We start from the raw sequence: 23,197 nt of genomic DNA on the forward strand, positions 1-23,197 counted from the left end.
GCTGCTGGGGAGGGATGGCCTCAGGGGTGAACTGCAGCCACATATCTCCCCAGGTAGCACCCCCGATGTGATGTCTGATCAGCCATCACCACGATGAAGACAGCTCCAGCTTTCAGCATGAAGCACTGGATGAAGATAGAGCAATCCTGGCCATGAATCAGTGCCTGTATTATTTGATCCAGGCTACAGCACTCAGGCAGTAGTACAAAATGCAGCTTTTGCTGCCATGGCTCAGGTTTTGGCAAGGGTGTCTAGTTTTAATGCAGAATCAGCAGTTCGAATAATAAAGTTTTGGAAAAAGTATTCTGATATCTCAGTCTGTTGATTTGGAAAGACAGATATAGACTGATGCTTGCTGAATTTAAGAGAAAAGAAACTCCTCTTAACTCTGGATAAGACCTAGGCAGACTGCCACACTTTTAACTAAGTGAAGCTGACAGGATGGCAGTTTTAAAATATCCTCAGAAATACATATAAATGTAGCTGTAAAATTGAAAAGAAAAAGGAAAAAAATGTAAAGCCAAGGACTTACTGCCTCACCCTCTGTGCCAAGCACTAACTTTTGGATTTTACATTATCCCTTTCAGATAAATGTTTGCAGGAAGAGAAAGCCATTACCTCTGAAGTTACAAAATGATTAGCTATTCAGCTGCTGCCATCAGATGCAATTAAAGACACAAAACTTAGATTCATCCTGCAGAACATTAAAGTTTGCCAAATATATTATGAAAAAGCCACATTGTGTGGCTCTGAGAGTCTTGTCCTATCCAGACTCCCACTCCTGTATCAGTGGGGACTACAGAACATGAAAGATTCTGTGCTTCCTGAAGCTGAAACTATGAAAAAGGACTGTGCCTTTCACACAAGTCTTGCCCTTGGTGCCATCTGAGGGTTGACAGAGATACTGCTTCCTCCTGAAATCTAGAGTCATCTTACATCTTTGGTCCCTTTTCAAATCTTGGGTCTTTTGAAAGGACACTCGATGATGCTGCAGTTATTGGGATCAGCAATATGATCTAATTATTTGGAATGATTTTTGAAAGTTCTGACCTTACACAGATTTGGGATACTGATTTCAAAAGGAGAAGGATGGGATTGTGGTTAGCTAATATGAACTGTCTGTTTCACAGTATGATATAATGAAAATTACTTAAGTACTTGGCTTTTTAACAGAATTTATTTCTGCATTTTTGCAGGAATGAAAAGGCACTTCATGACAGGATACATTTACTTTCACGTATTTTCATCAGAAACTTCAAGCTTTAAAATTGTTTTACCTCTTTTGGGGGATAATACTACAGAGACATTAATATTGGACCTTTAGACCTTGTGAGCAAGGTGTTTCCTTATTTTGTACCTTCTGCAGTGGCAGCAGCACGAGGGGTTACAATTACACTGCTAAATGAAACAGACCGATTCTTGGTTTTTGGTCAAGTGGCATCACTCAGCTCATGTCCTCATTACCCACGACTAGTCCTCTCTGAGGCTTAGTCTGAACTGAGCCAGCTGGAGAAGCCCAAAATAGAGCCAGAGAATCTGCTCAGCAGCCCAGGGGGTACTTCAAGCTCACCTCCCATCTCTTTTATATAGCAGCACAGATATGTCCACCCAGACTCAGAGGCACATTTTACTGCTGTACCAACACAGGAACATGATGTGTTAACACCTAAGATCTGCAAGCAGGAGTTTCTGGATAATAATGTGGATAAATGGACATTGAAGTAATTGGCCCAAAGGACACATGCAGTAAGGAAGGGGGAAGTGCTGTCAGAAATATGGGGAAAAAACACATGGTTCAGCATGTACTGGGGGGGTTCGGAGAAGCAGCAGTTCTTTGCAGGGAAGTGTTACACATTAGTAAAAGCTGTACCACTATCCTTACTTCCCAACCCATTCAGCAGTAATAGCTGTGTTGTCTTTTCTTAAAGCCGAGGGTGCCATATTTTCCCGCAAATGATTGCAGGAAGGAAGCTGAGAAGTCTCCCAGAAAATGGCAGGTCCGCTGGGTGCTGGATGCCAGCGGGTGTGTGTTTGTGATTAAAGAAGATAAAAGCTAGAATTAAATTAGAGATTTTGATTTGAATTTACTGCTTTTATCCATATTCCTAAACCATTCAAGTGGTGGAAGACTAGAAACAAGCAAAATCAATAAAATAAACAAACCATGAAAGACACTAGTGACACATTAAGGGGGAAAAAAAATCAGATACCCTCTAGGCTATTGGGACTAAAGGAGAGAGATGACAATAAATAGACAGCAATTTTGGTTCCAAATCCTGAAAACTTTGATCACACAAACAGACCTTCCTCCAACCGCAATCCAATTAAAAGAGAGTACAACTACTGCCATAAGGCTGTAACATCTAGCTCATTAAAACAATACCAGCTGACATTATTAGGATGTATTATTTTGCTCCTTTAGCACAGGGGAAGGTTCATCTGAGTAAGTAGCAGGGCTGAGTCCTTCTTTGGCAAAGGACTTTGACTGGAAAGCAAAATGTCTGGTATGTTCCAGGCAGGCAGTTTCCATGCCTGGCTGATGGTATTTACTTAAGACGTACTGCACAGCCCATTATTTTAAACCAAGTTACTTTGTCGACTTTACCTAACTTATCACAAGGACAGAAACTTTTGTTCATCTCTGCGTCTGTATTAGGCAAAATCCCACGTGTTCTGAACTGCTATGGAGTGATTGTTTTCTCCCTGTAGAATTAAAGTCGGTCCTGTAACAAATGAGAGGCGAAAACCCACAAGATGTTTTCAAACTGAGTCACACACATTCTTTTCAGCCAAGCCATAATACTCCCAAGTCCTCTGAATCATTACTGTCTACTCTTCAACAGCTTCTAAATAGTCCAGCTCAAAGTGCTCAAGCCCACCTCTCACCCACCATACTATGCTGTGCTCATCTGACCCATTAAACTGAACCTGAAAGGGGAAACTCCTCAGGTTTTTAAGCAAAAAGTGCACCACAAGCCTCAAAGATGAGGGTTTTCTCACTTGCTCACATTTTTATATCTACAAAATTAGTATAAATAAGAAATGACACAACTAGTATATACTGGATCAAGCTTACAGGACATATAATTCATAATTTTACCCTCAAAAGAAGCTATTAAATGCTGTAACAAACTCAACTACAGTCAATTGTTTAATAACCTACTAACAAGGGTCCTGTTTGCTCAGTCCTTTAGGCACTAATCCAAACATATGTGATGCCCTATATAGAACAGCTCATATATTTGTTTAAGTGCAATTAAACGTCTGAGAACATCATATGATAGGAGTAAGATAAAAAAAAGAGTGAGGCTAAGATGCTATCAATGACTACACAGCTTGCACGGGAATAAAAATAAAAAGTACACAACTATCTATTGCCAAGAAATAATAGTATCTTTTTGGAACATAAGACTGCAGATTTTTTTAAATTAACATTTACAGTGCTCATGGTACAAATACTGCACTTTATTTTCAGGGATTTTTGTATAAATAGGGATACAAGAAACTGAGTAACAAAAAATGCTATGTATATATTCTCTTAATTAATCAACTCTTGTGAGTAATTTCCATTTTACTTCTGTTATGTAGCATTTTATATGCCACAGTGACTTATCACTTCTAAATTTAAACTAGTTCCCCTTCTGATTATTATTACTCTAGTGATTAATTTATTGAGCATAAATCTTGCACTTATTGGTTTAAATGTCTTTTATTATTACTGTGTCTACTTATTCCATGGGGTTAATATGAAATTCAGTCTCCTCCATGATCAATGCAGAAGATATATAGCAAAACTACAGCTGTTCATTTCACAATTTCAAAACAAGAAAGTCTCAAGTCGCGATTTCACTTTGGCTGAAATCCTGCTTTCAGTGAAATTGAGAGTAAAAGTCTCCTAACCTATAAGAAGAACCAATATTTACTTTTTGGTGTCCAACCTGCATGTGTCAGGCGAAGTGCCTTTGACATTTTGTGGCTGTGAAGTTTTAAGACCAGAAATAGCCACTATTATTGAATCCAATCTCCAGTACCACACAGGCTACTTCTAGTTAGATATCTGAACCTTTTTGCCAGATAGTGATGCCAGTGAAGGTTTCTCCCTTTTAAATGTCCTGTTGTTTATGAAGAACAACTTTTTAAAGCTTTAATTAGTTGGACTGCACTCTTATAGACCAATATTGTTTTTAATATAAACACATCTCAGGGCATTCTGAGCTTATAAATACCTCTAAGGATGCTCACATTTTTTGTGTTAAAGTTTCACACAAATACTTCAACCATTTCAGAGTACAAGTACATAATAAAAGTATTTTTAAAAATCCTATTATTTAATTGAAGAACTCTAGTTTCTTCAAGTCCAGGTCTAAGGACTTGAGTAAAGAGTGTATAAGGAAGAAAAGATGATGAAGAAGTTTGAGGTGACATAGGGTCTCAGTTTCTAAGGGACCTTAAAGAGTGTATGAAACAACCAACCCAAAGATCCCTCTTCTGTGAGCACACACCTGCCCTACACAAATCTGATGGTGGAGGGGGTGGACCATGTCCCAGCTGAGGTCTGCAAAACAGCTCTGCAGTTAAGGATGTTCCTCCCAGAGCTCTGAGCAACGCCAGCCCCAGTTCTGTCCTGCCCTGCATGCCTGGGCTGGAGTGCAGACACAGAGGCACCACAAGAGGAGGCACTGGGGGCTGAAAGGTGGCTACAAGGTGTTGCTGTCCTGACTTACCAGCTTACAGGCTCAAGAGGCAGTAGACAACCAGCACTGGTCAGAGATGACATAAGTGAGGGTGTTTGTATCATTACCACCAAGGCTGAATCTTGTTGGTTAATCTTTCACTTTCCTGTGTTCAATCAGTAAGGTTAAAACACATGCAGGTAAAGTGGCCAGCATCCAGATCATGAGAAAGATCATGTTCAGGTTGCCTGAACAACTGTATTTTGTCCTCTTTGTATGTCTGACCAAACTCACAGTCTTTAATTTTTTAATTCTATCCCATTTCCCATCCTGCAATCCACACCTGTGTACATACCAGGAATTTTATGTGGGCTTTTTTAATGCAGCCTATGACTACAACATTTTCACCTACAGGTCTTCCCTGTTCTCCTTTGGAATACAAGAGCTTATTATCTCTTATGGTACAATAATCGTTGAAATTTAAGTCACTTGAACTGCATAATTTTGTCCAAGTCACTTGTATACCTCTGTAACATTTTCCACAAATTCTACTCATGCTTAGAAAAATAGAAGAATAAAACACCTTGAACTAATTACAAAGGGAAGACTATAAAACAGAAAAGTGCATTTGTTTGCACTTCTAAAACTCGCTCAAACCAGACAAATACAGGTGACCAAAGGTGATAGTAGACATACAAGATCAAAACTGAAATTGCAACACTTAAGAGTATAAAACATCTGCTGAGCGTTGAATGGAGAGTTTGCCTTGAAAAGTTTAAAGTCTGATTTAATATTGCTCCATCAAACAATTTTCCTCAACTGTTCTTGCCTGTGGACATAAACTGAGACAAATCACAGGACATTATACACTGTGGGCAGGAATTTGCTCACTGAGAATAGGAATTTGTCTTATTTTCATTTGTTTCTTCATATTATTGTCTTACTGAGCATGCAGGCTAAGAATCTAATTTTACTGTAGATGAAAGGGAACATTTCTTTACCAACCTTTCTATGCTGGGCAGATGTGGTTTCATTCACCTTGACTTACACTCTACCTGTACTGCAGAGTCAATGATTTCAATTTAACATTTTCAGGGTACGGCCTTAATTCTTCATTACTTTTTACCTACAGCTACTTTTTATATTTTCTGTTCTGCACTGAGTTTAGCCACGTACTGTAAAAGAAATAACAACTTTGTGACTCATGTAATATAAATTCTTGAAAGTCACCACCTTATTTATTTAAAGAAAACATGAGTAATCGTTAATGAATTCTCATACAGTTATTGCATACAGAGTTTGAATAAATACCTCAGACCAAGCATGCTACACCCTGTTCCTTTACACTGAGGCATGTGTCCCCTTCAGTGTGGAAACTAATGGGCTTATGGGGGAAAGAGAATCATCAAAAAGATCACATCTTGAAATTACCTGTTTAATATCAAACATAATTAGCACTCACATTCACAGGCCACCTCATAATTCTGCCTCAAGGAGTTGGTGGTGTACATGAACTAAATATTTAGGACTTTCAAAGTATGATCTGATTGAAATAACAGTCTGGTTCCTGTCATTTCCCTTGTGGTGATTTTCTTTTTTGAAATGATTAAATAGTATAATTCCTCTAATGACTCATTTAGTTTATTTTTAACTAACACCAAAGGAAAATACAAAGGAAATAGTCTTCAGCAAATGTGTTTTTCAGAGAGGAAGAAAAGCTGTATTGCGATATGATAGCGTAAATTAGCATAGTTTCAAACAGTACATGCAGCTAATGACTGAAAAGCTAGCAATATATGCAACACTTTGTATCACACTACGTTACTGACCAGAAATGGAAGCTTTCACTTTTTTATACACTGTAAATTGGATATGTTGTAATTTTGTAAAACATTCCTTCCACTAAGGTAAAAATTCCCCTGATATAACAATCCTACATTAGGTGCCTCCAGTCTGAAAACCAGCAAGTGAAAAATAATTGGGTAAGCAGCAGAGAGCAGGTATTCAAACAAGCCCCAGGGCAGCTTAGCACTTAAACATGTGGCAGATCTGTTTTCAGCAAAGTAATTAACAAGGCAGGATTCACCATTCCAACAATCTTAAAATGCAGGCTGGATCTTTTTCTAAACATATGCTACAATTCAAATTATTAGATTGGAGAGGTGCTAACACAAGAACTGGGGTAGCTATGCTCAAATACTTTGTCTTAATGGCCTTAAAATGTATGACTCAAAGATATACAAATTCAAGCAACTAAATAATGATTTAAATGCTTTACTCAACTGGATGACTGAAAGCAAGTTTTGGCTCTCAACTTGCGTCTCCTAATCTACTTTTCAATATATTATTGATAAGTTTGTGTGTGGCACTCTACTAGTTATGAATCCCATTTGTTAATGGGATAAAACTCATTCACCTCTAAAAGCACAGCCTGATAACTCCACCCATTTTAGAGTACTCTTCCAGTACCCTCTGGGAAAGGCATGGGGACTGATCCAGTACCCTCACACTGCTTACAGTCTGAACAAAGCAAGCAGAGAGGGTGACGTGCTGACCTAGCAAAACTTGGTGAAAGTCTTGAGAGGGATTGATGGATCCAGGTTTTTCATCCAGACTGTAAACCGGAGGTTTCAAACTGGGTCATATTAGCTAGGTTTAGATTTTTTGGTACTGCTAACACAACTATTTGTATTAAAATTATTAGTCATTACGTAAGGCACTATAGAAAAAATGTGTGCCTTGGTTTTGCACTAGATGTGTATCTGCCTGCATATGGGCTTACAGACAAACATGAGCATCTATCTGCACATATAATTTCCTTACTGCTAATGAACTGACACCTGCCCAACAGTGGATCCTGTCCCAGCTTACATCAATGAAATAAGTGATGTATTTATTCTTAGTGACCCAAAATACATAAATATTTCATATACGGAAAGTAACAGACATCACATGATCAAGGTACTATACAAATATAATTTCCACAGCTCTGTGTAGAACAGGTTGGAAAGCTGCGAAAGTGGAGCAGAGGTATTTCACCACAGACTGACCATCCATGCAACAAGCTGCAGGAAGAAAAGTTACAACTTTGAAACTCCCCACCATACAGTTTCTCCAGAGTCTCAGCATCATTGGCTGGCTTTGGCAGCCCTGGCTGTCCTGGACAGATTACAGGTTACAAGAGGGAATGTCAAATAGCACCATGACAGGTAGAAGAGGTGTGTTAATCCACCACATCCTCAGTTAATGCTGTTTGAACACTAAGTTGGTACTAGCACTGCACCCAAAACATTTTAAAATAAACTTGTAGAGAAATAAATTACCCTTTCTTTCCATTCAATCCAGCCCATACACTGGGTACACAGAATGACATAATATCCTTCCTGAAATCAGAGCTGCAGTGAGGACCAGTATCCTTCAAACACGACCAGTTCCTGAGACTGCCTCGCAAACAACCACACTTTCCTAATTGCCACAGAAACTATCTTTTTCATCTTTTTAAACCTGGCCAAAGAACTATGCATTGTTTTCTTTACAAATGCAATAAAATTTCATCACTATATTCTGTACTTCTCCCAGAGTTTGACAGCCACAGATCTAAAGAATCTTACTGAAAAGCAGCACACAAAAATAGCCACTCCATTTAACTGCTGCTGGTCAAAACCTCACACCAATTGCTATGATATTTGCCAGATATGAAAATGAATGATGTTATCCCTATACCTGTCTCTAGTTAGCAGAATTAAACACCTTTTTTGCAAGCTGTCCAGAAAGTGGCTTTTATCATCAGGAATTTTTTTTTCCAATATGACATTTTTCTGCAAGTAGGACCACATCTACTTTGGAAACCAATGCTCTTGAAAACAGGATTCCATACAAAATCATGATCAATACAAAACTATGTAATGATTTGTTTTATAATCTGGAAAAATCGGTACACTTGGTTAGGGTTTTTATCTTTTCATTAGCCATTGTGAAGATGATTTTAAATTGTGTGCACAGGCCAAAGGATTTGTTCTGAGGCCAATCTGCATTTAGCTTCAGTGCCATAGACAGACATTCAGGAAAAAACCAAATTGATAGATTTGTAATGACTGCTTAGATAACCACTTCAGCTGCGGAAAGCCAAGTCAGCAATTATTTTTAAGGATATGTGACGGATTTTCTAATGCCCTGCCAGTTACACACACTTGTTTCCAAAGGATGTTATCCCAGTTGCCTTCGTCCAGCCGCACTGGACTTCTGCTTCTTTTTTAATTGGGTGACCATCTATTCTTCTTTTGCAGGTTGCTACGGGCAGGTTTGATCTGTAGCAATCAGAGCAGATGAATGGGTGCCAGTAACTGCTCAGACAGTCAGACAAGACGAAGTTCAGCACCTAAGATACCACAGTAGTTTATGATTAAAAGGCAATTTAGTTAAATCGCTAATCATGCACTAGCATTTGTCTCCTGGTGGTCGGTGCATGTGTGCATGTGTGGAAACAGAGAGGTATGAATGACTATTTCAAACCCTGTCTCTAGCCAGATTAATTTGGAATAGAGACAGGAAACGAGCCTGAAACATGAAGCATGAAAACCTGTTCTCTTACGAAAGAGCAGACCGGCAGACCCCGCGCCAACGCCGGGCTACGGAGCGCTCCTGCCAGCAACTCACCTTGCTGAATTTTCGTCACCAGCTGGTGACGGGCGAGAATCCTGCTGGTCCTGTAGGGAGGGCGCCGGGCGGGCGGATCGCAGCGCCAGAAGAGCTCCTGGCCCTCGGGGGACACCGCGTTCAGGTAGAAACAGGCGGTGCCCGCGGCCCGGGGCACCTGCTTCAACATCGCCGCTGCCCTCGGCTCGCCCCGATCGGAACCAGGGCAAGGAGAGCAGGGAGGCTCTAAGCCCCAGGGAGCTGCGAGGAGCGAGCGCTTTAAATGCAAAAGAAATGCCAAGAGCTACTACAGCTCGGGATTCCGGCTCTCTCCCACATGATCCGCGCGGGCCAATCGCTCCCAGCGCAGCCTGTGGAAGTGAGCCTGCGGATCGGGACAGCCAGCCTGCCCCAGCCCGCCGCACAACCGCAGCCCCAGCCCCGCACAGCCTGCCCCAGCCCCAGCCTGTCCCGATTCAGCCCCGCACAGCCTGTCCCGATTCAGCCCCGCACAGCCTTTCCCAGCCCCGCACAGCCTGTCCCGGTCCAGCCCCAGCCCCGCACAGCCTGCCCCAGCCCCAGCCTGTCCCGGCTGCTCCCTGGCTGGCCAAAGTTTACCCAAGCACGGAGGGGCTGCACCGGGCCGCTTCAGAAAGCAAAGAAGAAATAGTTGAAGACGCTCGAAAATGCGGGGTTTAGAGTACTCAGGGCTGCCGAAACCCTTTTTCTCCTCTGCTCTACGCTGCCCAGCTGTTGACTCATCTCTGGAGATGATGCCCTTGCTTACTTTTCTAAAAATCGTACCCCCGTTTGCCAAGAAAAAGTCCGTTTACGGAAGGGCAGTCTGAATCTCCAAAACCGCACGGTACAAGGAGCACTGGAGCAAGCAAAGCCCTTGGGATGAAAAAAATTCAACAACACCTAGTAGCAGCAACTCAGCAGTAAACAAAAGACCCAAGAGTCCCTAACATTAATGCTACCAAGAACTGGCCTGGAAGAGGGAAAGGGGATGGAGACGTTGTCTGTTATTCAGGTTCCTTGCCATAACATCTTCTTTTTTGTTGCTGTTTTTTTTTTAAACAGAGAGAGGGGCCTGTGTTTTCATTCTATCCTCACATATCAACCACTGAGTTAGCAGAAGATGCTATTTCTTTAATCATATGGAAACAGAACATTGCCATTTTTATCAGCAGGAAGGCAGCAAATCTGAGTGAAAATATACTGAAAATACCCCCTAAGTCAAATAATTTTTCATTATATTTTTAAATACCAATATTTTGGATTAATACACCCCTAGTGTGTGCTGATTTCTAAGAATTACGGGAAATTTGTGATTTCTAAGAATCCCAGCTCAGGAATGATGCTGCCATCTCCATGCCCCTTCCCATGAGACCAGTGTCAAGCTGGGGCCTGGCAGCTGACAGCACTCTTGGAGTGGCTGCAAGCCCCAGGCAGCAAGGGCTCGACCCCCATCCCAACCCATGGGGGGATCTTGACCTCCTGAAACGCTACCTGGACATCTATCTCCAGTGACATTATTGGCTGTGTCCTGTTCTCCAGACTTGAGGCCAACAATATCTCACAACATGCCATGATACAATGGAGTACTCCTCGCACTCCCCGCCTCACAGGTGCTGACCAGGGCAGGGCCATCAGGTGGCACGGCCTGGGACCTGCCTCTTCACAGAGGACAGGGCAGATATAGTCACCTAAACGTGAGAGGGGGAAGGACAGCTCTTGTTCACAACTATTCATTAAAATTTTGCTCCATGCAAACCCCCTTAGGGCACAGTTTTACTGCGATGCAATCTGTTCTCATTACACCTTATGAATTTCATTCCTCATCAATGTGAGACTTGTGCAGTGCCATAAAATGGAGAAATATAATTCCAGATACTAGAAATTTAAAATGAATGCTGTAGACTGGAAGCCTCTATTACCTGTTATTACCATTAACAGCACCTGCAAGTGCTGTACATGCTGCCTTTTGCTCCAGGTATGCCTGCATGGTCTCCTCTGAGGCTCTAAGCAGAGACTTCAAACTCAAGAGCAAAGACATGGCACCACTACCATCTGTACTCCAAAAAAGGGCTGGGCAGTGGCATCCAGGCAGTAGGACTGACCAGTCTCCTCTCAGCCTTGCTGTGCAAAGAGGAGAAGCAGGATTACTTCACAGGTGTGAGCAGAGAGAGCCTGAACAGCAGGGAAGAGATGGCTCCCATTCCTACCCCAGCTTGCCAAGCCAGTGTGTCAGTCACTCTGCTGCCATCTTTTCAGGAATAAATATCCCAGAGACCCCCAAACATCAATAGCAGGCACAGTGTTTATCCAAAGAGACATTACTTCCATGCAGGGAAAATTTTATTTGATTAATCTACAGTTCTTTGATCTAATTCTATTTTAAAAATGCTATTGCTAATGCCATGCAAAGCAAATATTAAAATTTAATACCACTCTGCTTAAATATTCAGAAGGATTTCTTTTTCTGTTGGAAAATGCATTGACTTTTTTCAGCTAATGGGATTCTGCATTCTTCCTTGCAATACTTCCAAAGTCTAGGAAGCAGTTTAAGAGAAATGTAATGCTTCAAAAGCCAGTCCAAAGAAACAACAACCACGGCAAGAGCCTAAGTAAGGTATATATACTAGTGAACACATCCACTAAGGGCTCAGCAAGCCCAGTTATATGCTTGTGACAGAGAGCAGAGTACCAGCCTCAATGCCCCCGTGGCTGCCTGTCCTTCCCATGTCCCCACCAGAGGGTAAGGCAACAGGGCCCAGCTGCCCTGCCAGCTTCCCAGCAGCTCATCTCAGAGGTCACAAAGGACAGAATAAGAAGCCTCTGTTGCTGAATGATGACTTTCCTCTCAGACACGAGGGTCCAAACACAACTTCAGAGCCAGAGGGTTGCCCCAGGCTCGATGCTGACAAGTGCTGCCTGTGCTGAGGCTGAATTCTTTGGCTTCAGTCCAGTACTTGCATAGTAGTCAAATAAAACAAGAAACAACAAGAGTTAGCTGGTCTTGTGGTGCGTGTTTGAAAGCTCCTGTGCTTGAAGTTGTGCATGGCGAAAGAAAGAAGTAGCCCTCCTTGCATACTTTTAAAATTACTGTATCCTTGTTTGGTGACTGTCTTGACACTCACTGTTTATTTTCAAAAATATGTCATTGATGAGGAAACTCCTTTGCCCATCAACCTCTCAGACAAGAAGTACTAGAGAAGTCTAAGTTGTTATATAATAGCACTAATTAATATTTCAGTCTCAGTCTACAGACTGTTTCTGGAATAGTTAATAGAGCAACACTGAACTTCATGCTAATGCATCTCATAAAAGCACTTCAAAATAAAAGCTTCCTCGTGCATTTTACAAGGACTATGAGGGAGCTCCAGCATACACCTGAAATTGCTGCCAATCTTGACAGAAGCACAACCCATGAGAAGAAAACCTAACTTCATGCTTTCATGTTGTGACTGATCTATGCAGGAAAGGAGACTCCTTCATAAAACCACGTCTGGAATTAGTGGGGTTTTATAAAAATGGTTCAGAAATGTCCACACAGATATCCATAGTGTAGTAACCACATGTCACATCTAACATGGCAACCAGTGACTTGATGGATGCTTAAATACTGTGGGATATCAGGAATCTTTAGTTAAAGGCTTGTTCATATAGCACAGTGCTTCTGATGACTGCATGGACTTAGTATAACTGGCAAAGTCAGCTCAAGGAGTCATACTCTTCTCTATATGCATTCACAGGCAGAACTGCAACGCTTCATTTCTGTTAATTGATTTTAACGTCTCTCTGACAACTTTTCTCCCTGAAATGGCATTTGGTGTGAGAAAGGAGTAAACTATTGGCAGGAAAAGTCACCCCAGGGCTGCTTATAGATACTGCAGTATCTCAAGCAGTACAGGAGATCTGCTTCCTTTTCACTGTGAGTGGGGTACTGACATCAGCTGGAGAAAACAACGCAATGTATTGTAGAAATGCTAAAATATATTTGATAACAAACTACCTTAACAATCTACTTATGACTGGCTTTTCTGAGCAAGACAACAGGGTCAGTTTGTACACACCACCTTGGCCTTAGAGTATTACTCCAGGAGGCAGGGCTACAGTGGGGTAGTTGAGGATAAATTGAGATGAACATCAATTTCCCATAAATATAAATATAAATATAAATATAAATATAAATATAAAACTGATTTTATAGTCAGGAGTGCTGATTTATATCTTAGAATGCACACCTCCCAGTGAACTGTGAAATAGGTCTGTGATGTTGTACCTGGTGTGGAGTTCTCCAGGCTTGGATTGAACCTGCTGTTCTCACACAGTAATCAGCCACTTGATCTTCCCGAAGTGACCCATTTCCCTTTTATTGTTAGTTGCACTTATCTCATTATTTCACATCTAAAATTTAATGGCAGCTTGACAGCCTGTCTTCATTAGAAAGTACTGGTTCTATGAGAACAAAACAGCTTCCTATCCACTAAAGGAGCACATTTGTTATTAACATTAGTGACATGTAGTTAGAAGAAGCAGGAAACTCTTGTTTTCAAGTCACAGAAGAAACAACTCAGGCATGTGCTTCCAACTTTCTGATCTCTGGACTCCCTTCTATAATTCTGCAGGTAGAAGAATAGTTCAGTTTGCTGGATTATGGCCTAACTCCAATACCTTATATATGCAATATATCCTGGATACTGAAGTCCTATCCACCTATCCTTATCTTATCCACACATTTTATATTTCTTGCTTGTCTCTGCCTTTAGAGATGCCTGCACAGAAGCTCATGTACTAAGCACAAGTAGTTTCTCCCTTCTCAAATTCAAGAAGAGAAAAAATTCACATGTGGGGAACGCAAAGCCATGTTTAAGATGTAACTGTTACTTACTTTATATGTTTTGAACCCTATCTCTGGGACTGGGACTTTTAAAAGCAGAAGTTCATTGCCTGCTGTTTAGGAAAAGTGTTTTATGTTTGAACACAGACATTTGTTTGAGGGGATTACTGCAGGCTGCAAACTCTTTCATACAGGGCATGAAACAGCAGGGAGTCTAGAGCAGCCAGAAATGCTCCCCTCTGGCTCAGCGGCACTTTGACTTTCTTCCTGAGGCTGTGCTGGGGCACTGAGGCTCTGTAGCTCATCTGGGGCTGCCAGGAACTGTTGCAGTTCAGTGGGTGCCCTGCAGCTGGGCCCCACAGATAGGAATGTCCGAATGACCCTTAACCTTAGCTAGACCCCATTGGCTGAGTGCCAGATAGCTCCAGCCCCCCTAGACCCAGACCTAGATAAAAAACCTTCCCGCCATTGTTCGGTCTCTTTTCCTGCATACCACCAGAGAATAAACACCTGGAAAACGAGCCTCTCTCTCCTGGTTTCTGTGGCACTGCTCCTCTGAAGTCCCCAAGGCTGAGCTAGCAGAACAGTTTGGGGGGGGCTGAAAGAGGGCTCTGCCGCAGGTTGGCGCCCAACGTGGTCTTTTTAGAGTCCACGGACAGCTGGAAGTCCTGATTTCAGGATTTCAAAAGCATTTTGGGCTGTTCAGCTACCTTGTAACTTTTAGCAGCCTTTAAGGGGTTAAAAGTTAGGAGGAGAAGGTCGGGACCTCTTCTCTGCACCTAGAGAAGAGCCGGTCTGAAGCTGGGAACCCTAACTCCACCAGGACGACCCCACAGAGTCCGGGTAAGCCCCCCCGTTCGCGACCCGGGAGCGACCAGGGTGGGGTGGGACTGAAGTTAAAAGCGGCGGCGGGGAGAACGTAGGACCCAGGGCAGCCGCTTGTGGGGAAAAGTGGGCGTGTCTTTGTTCGGACCTCGGACCGGCGGAGAGCCGCTCCGACCCGAATAGCCCGAAAAATCGGGGGTGAACGAAACGGGGACGGGGAACCGAAGCCAGGGAAGGCGGCGGGACACCTCTCCCGAGCCGGGGAGACCGAAAAACCCTGCGGGAGGGACCCCCCGTGGCGGCGCGGCCCCCCCCCACCCCCCTCCCTTCTCCCCCGCGGCGGAGAGAAGGATATAGTCCTGCGTTAAGTTAGGGATAGAGAGTGAACAAAAAGACATCTAAAACAACAAGATGGGTGGAAAAATGTCAATTCTAGAGAAGAAAATAATTAAACACCTTAACGAAATTTTAATCAATGCTAAATTTTCAAAAAAGCTGATATCGGAATTCGTTTGCTGGCTAATAACAGAAATACCAGAATTTAATATTCAAGATATGAACTCAGTTTCCTTTTGGGATGAAATAGGACACACATTGACATTAAAAATTGAAGATGGAGAGGATAGGGCTTCTCAGTTTATTCCGATATTTTTACAAGCCCGAAAACAGCTTTTAGAAGCAGAAAAAAACACACAGTCAGAGGAAAAACCCCAGAGTAAACCAACACCAGATACCTCTGATCCTCCAAAGAAAAAAACAGCATCCAAATTATACCCCTCACTTATAGAGGGTTCTCCTCAGCATTCCAGTGAGCACATGGCAGAGGACAAAGAACACATTCCAACACCCCCCCAAAATTCTGGGAGTTTGCAAAACCCAGTCCTAAACCCTTATCTCTACCCCTATCCTTACCCATATCCCTACCCCTTCGGAGCACCTCCGCCCCTACCTCCCCCACCTCCTCTGTGCTTATCACCGGGTTACCAGGGAAACGGGGGAGGGGGAGGGGAGGGGGAGGCAGCCCGCACCACCGGCAGGGGGAGGGAACACAGGGACACAGGACAGGAGCAGCCTTTGCCCAGGCCCTGGGGGGAAGGTCAGAGCACAGATACCGACCCCGGGGAAGCTGAAACTGGAGATAGCTCAGACCTAGCTGCAGAGATTATTCCATCTGTTGCTCCTGTAGTTTATCTTGGGAGGAGAAACGGTAACAGAACCTACCAGCCACTCTCTTATCAGGATAAAAAAGAAGTCTGCAAAATTCAAAGAGAATTTGGCAGGTCTAGTGAAATTTTCAAAGGCATGATAAGAGCAACTTTTAATTCAAATGAAATGGTTCCCAATGATATTAAAGATTTATTCAGGTGCTTATTAACCCCTTCAGAATATGATTTATGGGATAGTTGGTGGAAAAACACTTTAACAACACTTTTACAGGAACTACAACAAAACCCTAATACAGCAAGTGATAATCAGGGAAATCCTTTGACAATGAGTCACCTGTATGGGGAAGGCGAGTGGCAAACTCCAGAGAAACAAACTAGAGCATTACCTAAGGAAATTCTAAATAGGATTTGCACAGCTGCACAAAAAACGTTTTATCAGTTACCAACCACGGAAGCTAAAAGCAGTTATGTTAAAATTAAACAGTTTCCTTTAGAACCTTTTTTGCAGTTTGTGGATCGTCTCAGAACACAGGTGGAGAGACAGGTATCAGACCCAGGGATACAAGCAGAACTGATCAAGGAGATGGCCTTAAGCAACGCGAATGATACCTGCCGGAGGATTATTTTAAGCTTACCTTTAGAACCACCTCCTACTCTTCCACAAATGATAGACGCTTGTACCAGGAAAGCAGCACTGCTTGGTAATCCTGACAGAAGTACAGGGACAGCGCATACGCAGCCTGCTGCAACAGAGATGCCTCGACAAAGGACGAATCCGAGGGCATCAGACCAACAACAACACCTCATTTGCCACCGGTGCAAGAAACCAGGCCACTTCGCCAGAAATTGTCCACAAAACCAGACACAGAAAAAGTTCAACAAACAAAAAAACTGACTAAACAGCGCGTTCCCGCGAACAATACAACTGCGCGCAAAGATATAAATGTAGCGGGACCCCCACGGGAGAACGCCACTCTCTCAACAGCTAAGGGGGAGGGCGGGACCCAGGGTGGGGGGGGGAGAAAAAAGAAAAATGTAAAAATTAATAAGAAACGGCAGCCGCCAGGCCGATATCACCTAGTAACTACTAAAGGTTTTCATTTCAGATCTACTGATTGGGAAGTCATTATAGTGGACCTGTCTAACAGCTCACAAGACCAGAAGGTTAACTCTATGGACCGTGAGTATTTTGTTCTTGGGGACACAGCACACACACCAATGGAAATTGAGATAGCTCCCATGAACACTAAGGGAAAAACAAAAGGTTTAATGCTTCTAGCCCGTTGTACACACCCACCATTCTACTTAGAAAAGGGGCAAATTATTGCCCAGGCTATTCCTGTTCCAGCAGATATCACTGCAGAAGGGAAGCCACCAGAAATTTACTGGGCAGAAGTGGTGGGAGAAGATAAACCTTCGATGGGATGTAACCTGGCCTGTGGAGCAGACCGCCTCCATGTGGAGGGGGTTTTAGACACAGGCTCAGACGTCACGGTAATACCTAAGACCATGTGGCCATCACAGTGGGAATTGCAACCTGTGGCAGGCAAAATTCAGGGTATAGGAGGTACCACCTTGGCGAAAATTTCAAAAAGCATGGTGCAAATAGAGGGACCGGATGGAAAAGTAGCCAGTGTCCGTCCATTCGTTGTAGATTACAAGGCACCACTGTGGGGGAGAGATACCATGTCCCAGTGGGGAGTCAAATTGGTCATTCCTAAGACACCCCAGGATTTTTAAAAATAGCCACTGTGAGGCGCCCCACTCACAAATTAAAATGGTTGGATAATACTCCGAAATGGGTGGCACAGTGGCCAATGAGTAATGAGAAACTCAAGGCGCTAGAGGAACTTGTGAAGGAACAATTGGCACAAGGGCATATAGAAGAGACAGATAGCCCTTGGAATTTCCCAATCTTTGTAATAAAGAAACCGGGAAAGGACAAATGGAGATTACTCCATGACCTTCGAGAAATAAATAAAATTGTAGAGGACATGGGACCACTCCAACCAGGGATGCCTAATCCAACAATGCTCCCTCGAGATTGGCAATTGGCTGTCCTAGATATCAAGGACTGTTACTTCCAAATTCCACTGCACCCTGAAGATGCCCCAAGGTTTGCATTCTCAGTTCCCACGGGCAATAGAGAGACACCAATGAAACGTTATCACTGGAAAGTTTTGCCTCAAGGTCTAAAAGTGAGTCCTTTCATATGCCAAAAATATGTAGCATCATTACTGTCTCCAGTACGTGCAGAGAGAAGGGATGCTATCATCCTCCACTACATGGATGACATACTTGTGTGTGCCCCCAAGGACTCAATACTCCAACACACGCTTGACCTAGTGGTTAAGGTTTTAACCTCTGCTGGATTTGAAATGCAGGAAGAAAAAGTTCAAAGGATGCCACCTTGGAAGTACCTGGGTTTGGAAATCACTGCAAGGACCGTTGTTCCGCAGAAATTGGTAATCGATTGTAACCCCAAGACACTAGCAGACCTTCATTCCTTGTGTGGGTCTTTGAATTGGGTAAGACCCTGGTTAGGTCTCACAAATGAGGAGTTAGGTCCTCTCTTTAAGTTATTGAAGGGGGAAAGGCGTACGGACTCTCCCAGGGAACTGACCCCAGAGGCAAAGAAGGCACTTGAAAAGGTACAGAAGGCCTTGTCAGAGAGACAGGCTCATAGGTGTGAGCCAAACACACCTTTTCAATTCATAATTCTAGGAAGGCCACCACATCTGCATGGCTTGATTTTTCAGTGGGTTAAGGGACAAAAAGATCCACTCTTGATCATAGAATGGGTTTTCATATCTCACCAAAGATCCAAGACCATCACTGAGCCACAAGAGCTCATGGCACAGCTGATTTGGAAGGCCAGGGTGAGATTGTGTGAATTGGCGGGTTGTGACTTTGCATGTATTCACCTTCCATTCAAAATTGCAGAAGAAGGGAAGGATTCTCCAGAGAAATTGACTAATGAAAAATTCGAGCATTTGCTCCAGAGCAATGCCAGTCTCCAGTTATCTCTGGATAGCTACAAGGGACAAATATCAGTCCATGCCCCGTCTCATAAGCTGTTTAATGAGGAATTTCACCTCCTTCCTCAGCAAAAGAGGAGCTCGAGACCACTCAAGGCTCTCACAGTGTTCACAGACGCATCCGGGGTGTCCCACAAGTCGGTGATGACTTGGAGAAATCCACAGACCCAGTATTGGGAAGCTGATGTGGAGTATGTGGAGGGATCTCCCCAGGTGGCTGAACTGGCTGCAGTGGTAAGAGCTTTTGAGAGATTCTCAGAACCAATTAATCTGATAACAGATTCAGCTTATGTAGCGGGGATAGTATCCAGAGCGGAGCAGGCAGTGCTCAAAGAAATAGACAATGAACAACTCTTTAATTTGCTCACCAAGCTGATTCATTTAATTTCCCACAGGGAGCACCCGTATTTCGTGATGCATGTGAGGTCACACACCGATTTGCCAGGTGAAATAGCAGAGGGGAATCGTCATGCAGACTCCCTTGCTGCACCAGTTGAGAAAGCACGTCTCCCTGATGTCTTCCAACAGGCAAAGCTAAGTCACCAGCATTATCATCAGAATGTGCCTGGCCTGGTTCGACAGTTCCAGCTAACACGGAGCCAGGCTCGAGCCATTGTGGCCAATTGTCCAAACTGCCAGCTTCAGGCTGTGCCATCGATGGGCGTAGGGGTTAACCCCCGAGGCCTTGGCAGCTGTGAGGTGTGGCAAACAGACATCACACACATTCCTAGTTTTGGTCGCCTAAAATATGTTCATGTAAGCATTGACACATATTCAGGCGCAATGTATGCTTCAGCTCATGCAGGAGAAAGGTCAGTGCATGCTAAGCAACATCTATTGCAAGCATTTTCTGTCTTGGGAGTTCCACGCACACTTAAAACTGATAACGGCCCAGCGTATGCTTCCAAGGAATTCCTAGAATTTGTCCAGCAGTGGGGAGTGGAACATAAGACTGGCATTCCCCACTCCCCCACAGGTCAAGCTGTGGTTGAGCGTGCTCACCAAACGCTCAAGAAGGTCTTAGACAGGCAGAGCAACTCCACAGCGTGGATGTCTCCACGGGAGAAGCTCTGTAAAGCCATGTTTACCATCAATTTTCTGAATTGTTCATTTGAAAACATGAGTCCACCAGTGACACGGCATTTTAACAGTGGTGAACAGTTCAAATTGTCTCAGCGTCCACCAGTGTTGATTAGGGATCCAGAAACTTGGGAAACCAAGGGACCCTATGAGCTCTTGACCTGGGGTCGAGGCTATGCATGTGTGACTACTCCCTCAGGCCCTAGGTGGATTCCACAGAAGTGGGTAAAACCTTTTATCCCCAAGAATCCAGGTCAGAAAGAAAGGGATGAGAAGCAAGCAGCCGATGCTGCAAAGAGAAGACGCCGTCGGACGGAGGAAGGAGATTCTTCCTAAGTGAACCTTCCGGCAGAAATAGAAATTTTAACATGTTCTGAAAATGTTTGTGTTTCCTTTTTAGAGAAAACATACCGTCCACTTAATCGTGGGATGAACCCCATCCAAATTGTCATCTTGCTAATGCTGAACAGTGTGGTAGACACATGGATCATCCCTCAGCCACGCCAAAACGTCTGGGTAACCCTGGCTCAAACACTTCAGCAGGAAAATATATGCTTGTCCACGGCAGCAGCAAAGAATCCTATGTCCACCTGTCTGGTAGGGATTCCATTGCAGGCTGGAGAGTTTCCAGCGGCCTTGGATAAACATAGGTCCAATGAAATTCCAGAATCCACTCCCCGACCTCAACAAGAGCAACAGAAGCAGGTTGAGGAGAAGAGGAGACTCTTAGGGGAGTGGTTGCGGAATTTGCCTAAGGCAGGGCAGGAACCCCAAGAATTAGAGTTATTGGGATCCTCACCTGCAGTTTACTGCATGCATTTTTCAGGTCTCTCTCAAGTTTCTAACACTCATGAGTACCACGTTATAAAACAATATAGAGGAGAGTTTACTGCAAGAAGGTGGTGTCGTAACATAAGCCATATTGCAGTAGACAATCCATCACATTCTAGTCCCAAAAGTCTCCCTAAGGGATTGTTTTTGGTTTGTGGGGACAGAGCATGGGCAGGAATTCCATCTCGGCTTCTAGGAGGGCCATGTACCATAGGGCGGTTGTCTGTATTGACACCCAATCAAACTTTAATAGGGGAATGGACTCACAAGAACAAATCGGCAAATAAAATTCAAAAGAGGAGTGCAGATATTTTGGACCCAAATTGTAATGCAGATATTTTCCATTGGGCAAAGTCAAAAAGAGTTGCTGTATCCCTGTTCCTTCCGTGGGTAGCAGCAGCTAAAGCTCTAGGTGAATTGGGACATCTAGAGTGCTGGGTGGTCAAACAGGCAAATTTAACATCAACTGCCATCAGCTCCCTCCTAGAAGATGAGGAAATTACCAGACAGGCCACTCTGCAAAACCGTGCTGCTATAGATTTCCTTCTGTTACTGCACGGACACGAATGCCAGGAATTTGAAGGACTGTGCTGCATGAACCTGACTGCAAAAGCTCCAAACATCCATGCTGCCCTTCGAAACATGAACAAGATGATAGGACAAGTGAAGCAAGAAACTGAGGATTGGTTCAAAGAACTGTTTAAGGGTGGGGGAATCACGGGATGGTGGATTTCTGTATTTAGAACAATTCTGTTATTTGTAATTATCCTTTTCCTTGTAACCATAGCGTTCGGGATATTGCGTCGCGTGATTTTCAGAGCCATCACAAATCTTATTTCTACCTCACAAGTCAATCACATAGAGTTGGCAAACCTAAAAAAGCATACCTACCCCAAGGACCGTAAGTGGTGGGGAAACCCGCGCTTAGGGTCCAAATGAATCAAATGTTCTTATAACCTTTTAAAACAAAAAAGAGGGAGGTGTTGCAGTTCAGTGGGTGCCCTGCAGCTGGGCCCCACAGATAGGAATGTCCGAATGACCCTTAACCTTAGCTAGACCCCATTGGCTGAGTGCCAGATAGCTCCAGCCCCCCTAGACCCAGACCTAGATAAAAAACCTTCCCGCCATTGTTCGGTCTCTTTTCCTGCATACCACCAGAGAATAAACACCTGGAAAACGAGCCTCTCTCTCCTGGTTTCTGTGGCACTGCTCCTCTGAAGTCCCCAAGGCTGAGCTAGCAGAACAGTTTGGGGGGGGCTGAAAGAGGGCTCTGCCGCAAGGAACCAGACTGGGGCAAAAGGAAAATAGTTTATGTGAGATTTCTGCCTTGCCAGGAAGTGAGATGGAGACAGCTAATAGCCACACAGAATTACAACAGAGGATTGTTTCACTGGAGAGCCCGATACTGATGTGTTCTGGAAGAAAGTCAGCTGCTGTGTCAACTGTCTGATAGTGAATTTTTAAAATGAACACTGCTACACAGGGCTTCTTATGCATGAGATACAGGCTTACACACTCCCTTGAAGATAAACTTCAAACCGGGAGATGAGGCTTCTGAATAGTACCTCATGTCCTTTTCTTTTCTTCCAGTGTCCCTGTTCCAGCATCAGAGGACAATCCATTTGCATTTTAAGACCCACATGTTCAATGGATAGTACTGCTACACATGCAAAAAGCCAGGAAGATGAGCATCAAGGCAAGAAAGTGTGATTCATCTCATCAATTCTCCTGTAGAGGTGCTCAGGATGCTAAATAAGCAAAATTAATAGTAACTGATTTGATAAAGGCTCCTCCAAGATCTTCTACCAAGCAATTGTAAAGAACCTCAGCTATCATAGATAAAAAGGAAAAGACCACTTGTGGTTTAATGACAGCTTGAAAACAAGAAACAAAAGTAGTAATAAATAATCTATGTTCACAATGGGATTAGGTTCCCAGAGGATTCACACAGACATTAGTGTTGGAACCTGTTTTGTCCACTATCCATACTTGGGTTTTATAACGGGATTGAATAATCAGTTGGCAAAATATATTCATGATACCAAATTAGTCTGTCAGTCAAGAGAAATTGGTTGTAAACTCTGAAGGTGTTTACTACAATAT

The 23,197-nt window shown here is 43.4% G+C and overlaps 1 protein-coding gene across 5 annotated transcripts in view; it reads right to left on the reverse strand.

The window, feature by feature from the left end:
* Nucleotides 1–23,197, reverse strand: part of STARD13 (StAR related lipid transfer domain containing 13) — a 303,442-nt gene that overhangs the window by 104,484 nt on the left and 175,761 nt on the right. Inside the window, exon 1 of one of the 5 annotated variants that reach the window (XM_068181987.1) lies at nt 9,330–9,614. The exons of the other annotated variants lie outside the window; for them this stretch is intronic. Coding sequence (XP_068038088.1) covers nt 9,330–9,498 — 169 coding nt within the window. The 5' untranslated portion in view covers nt 9,499–9,614. Of the gene's footprint in view, nt 1–9,329; nt 9,615–23,197 lie in introns of those variants that run through there. 5 annotated transcript variants of the gene reach the window in all.

This window comes from Anomalospiza imberbis, chromosome 2 (assembly GCF_031753505.1).
Source record: "Anomalospiza imberbis isolate Cuckoo-Finch-1a 21T00152 chromosome 2, ASM3175350v1, whole genome shotgun sequence".
In the NCBI taxonomy this organism is placed as follows: Eukaryota; Metazoa; Chordata; class Aves; order Passeriformes; family Viduidae; genus Anomalospiza; species Anomalospiza imberbis.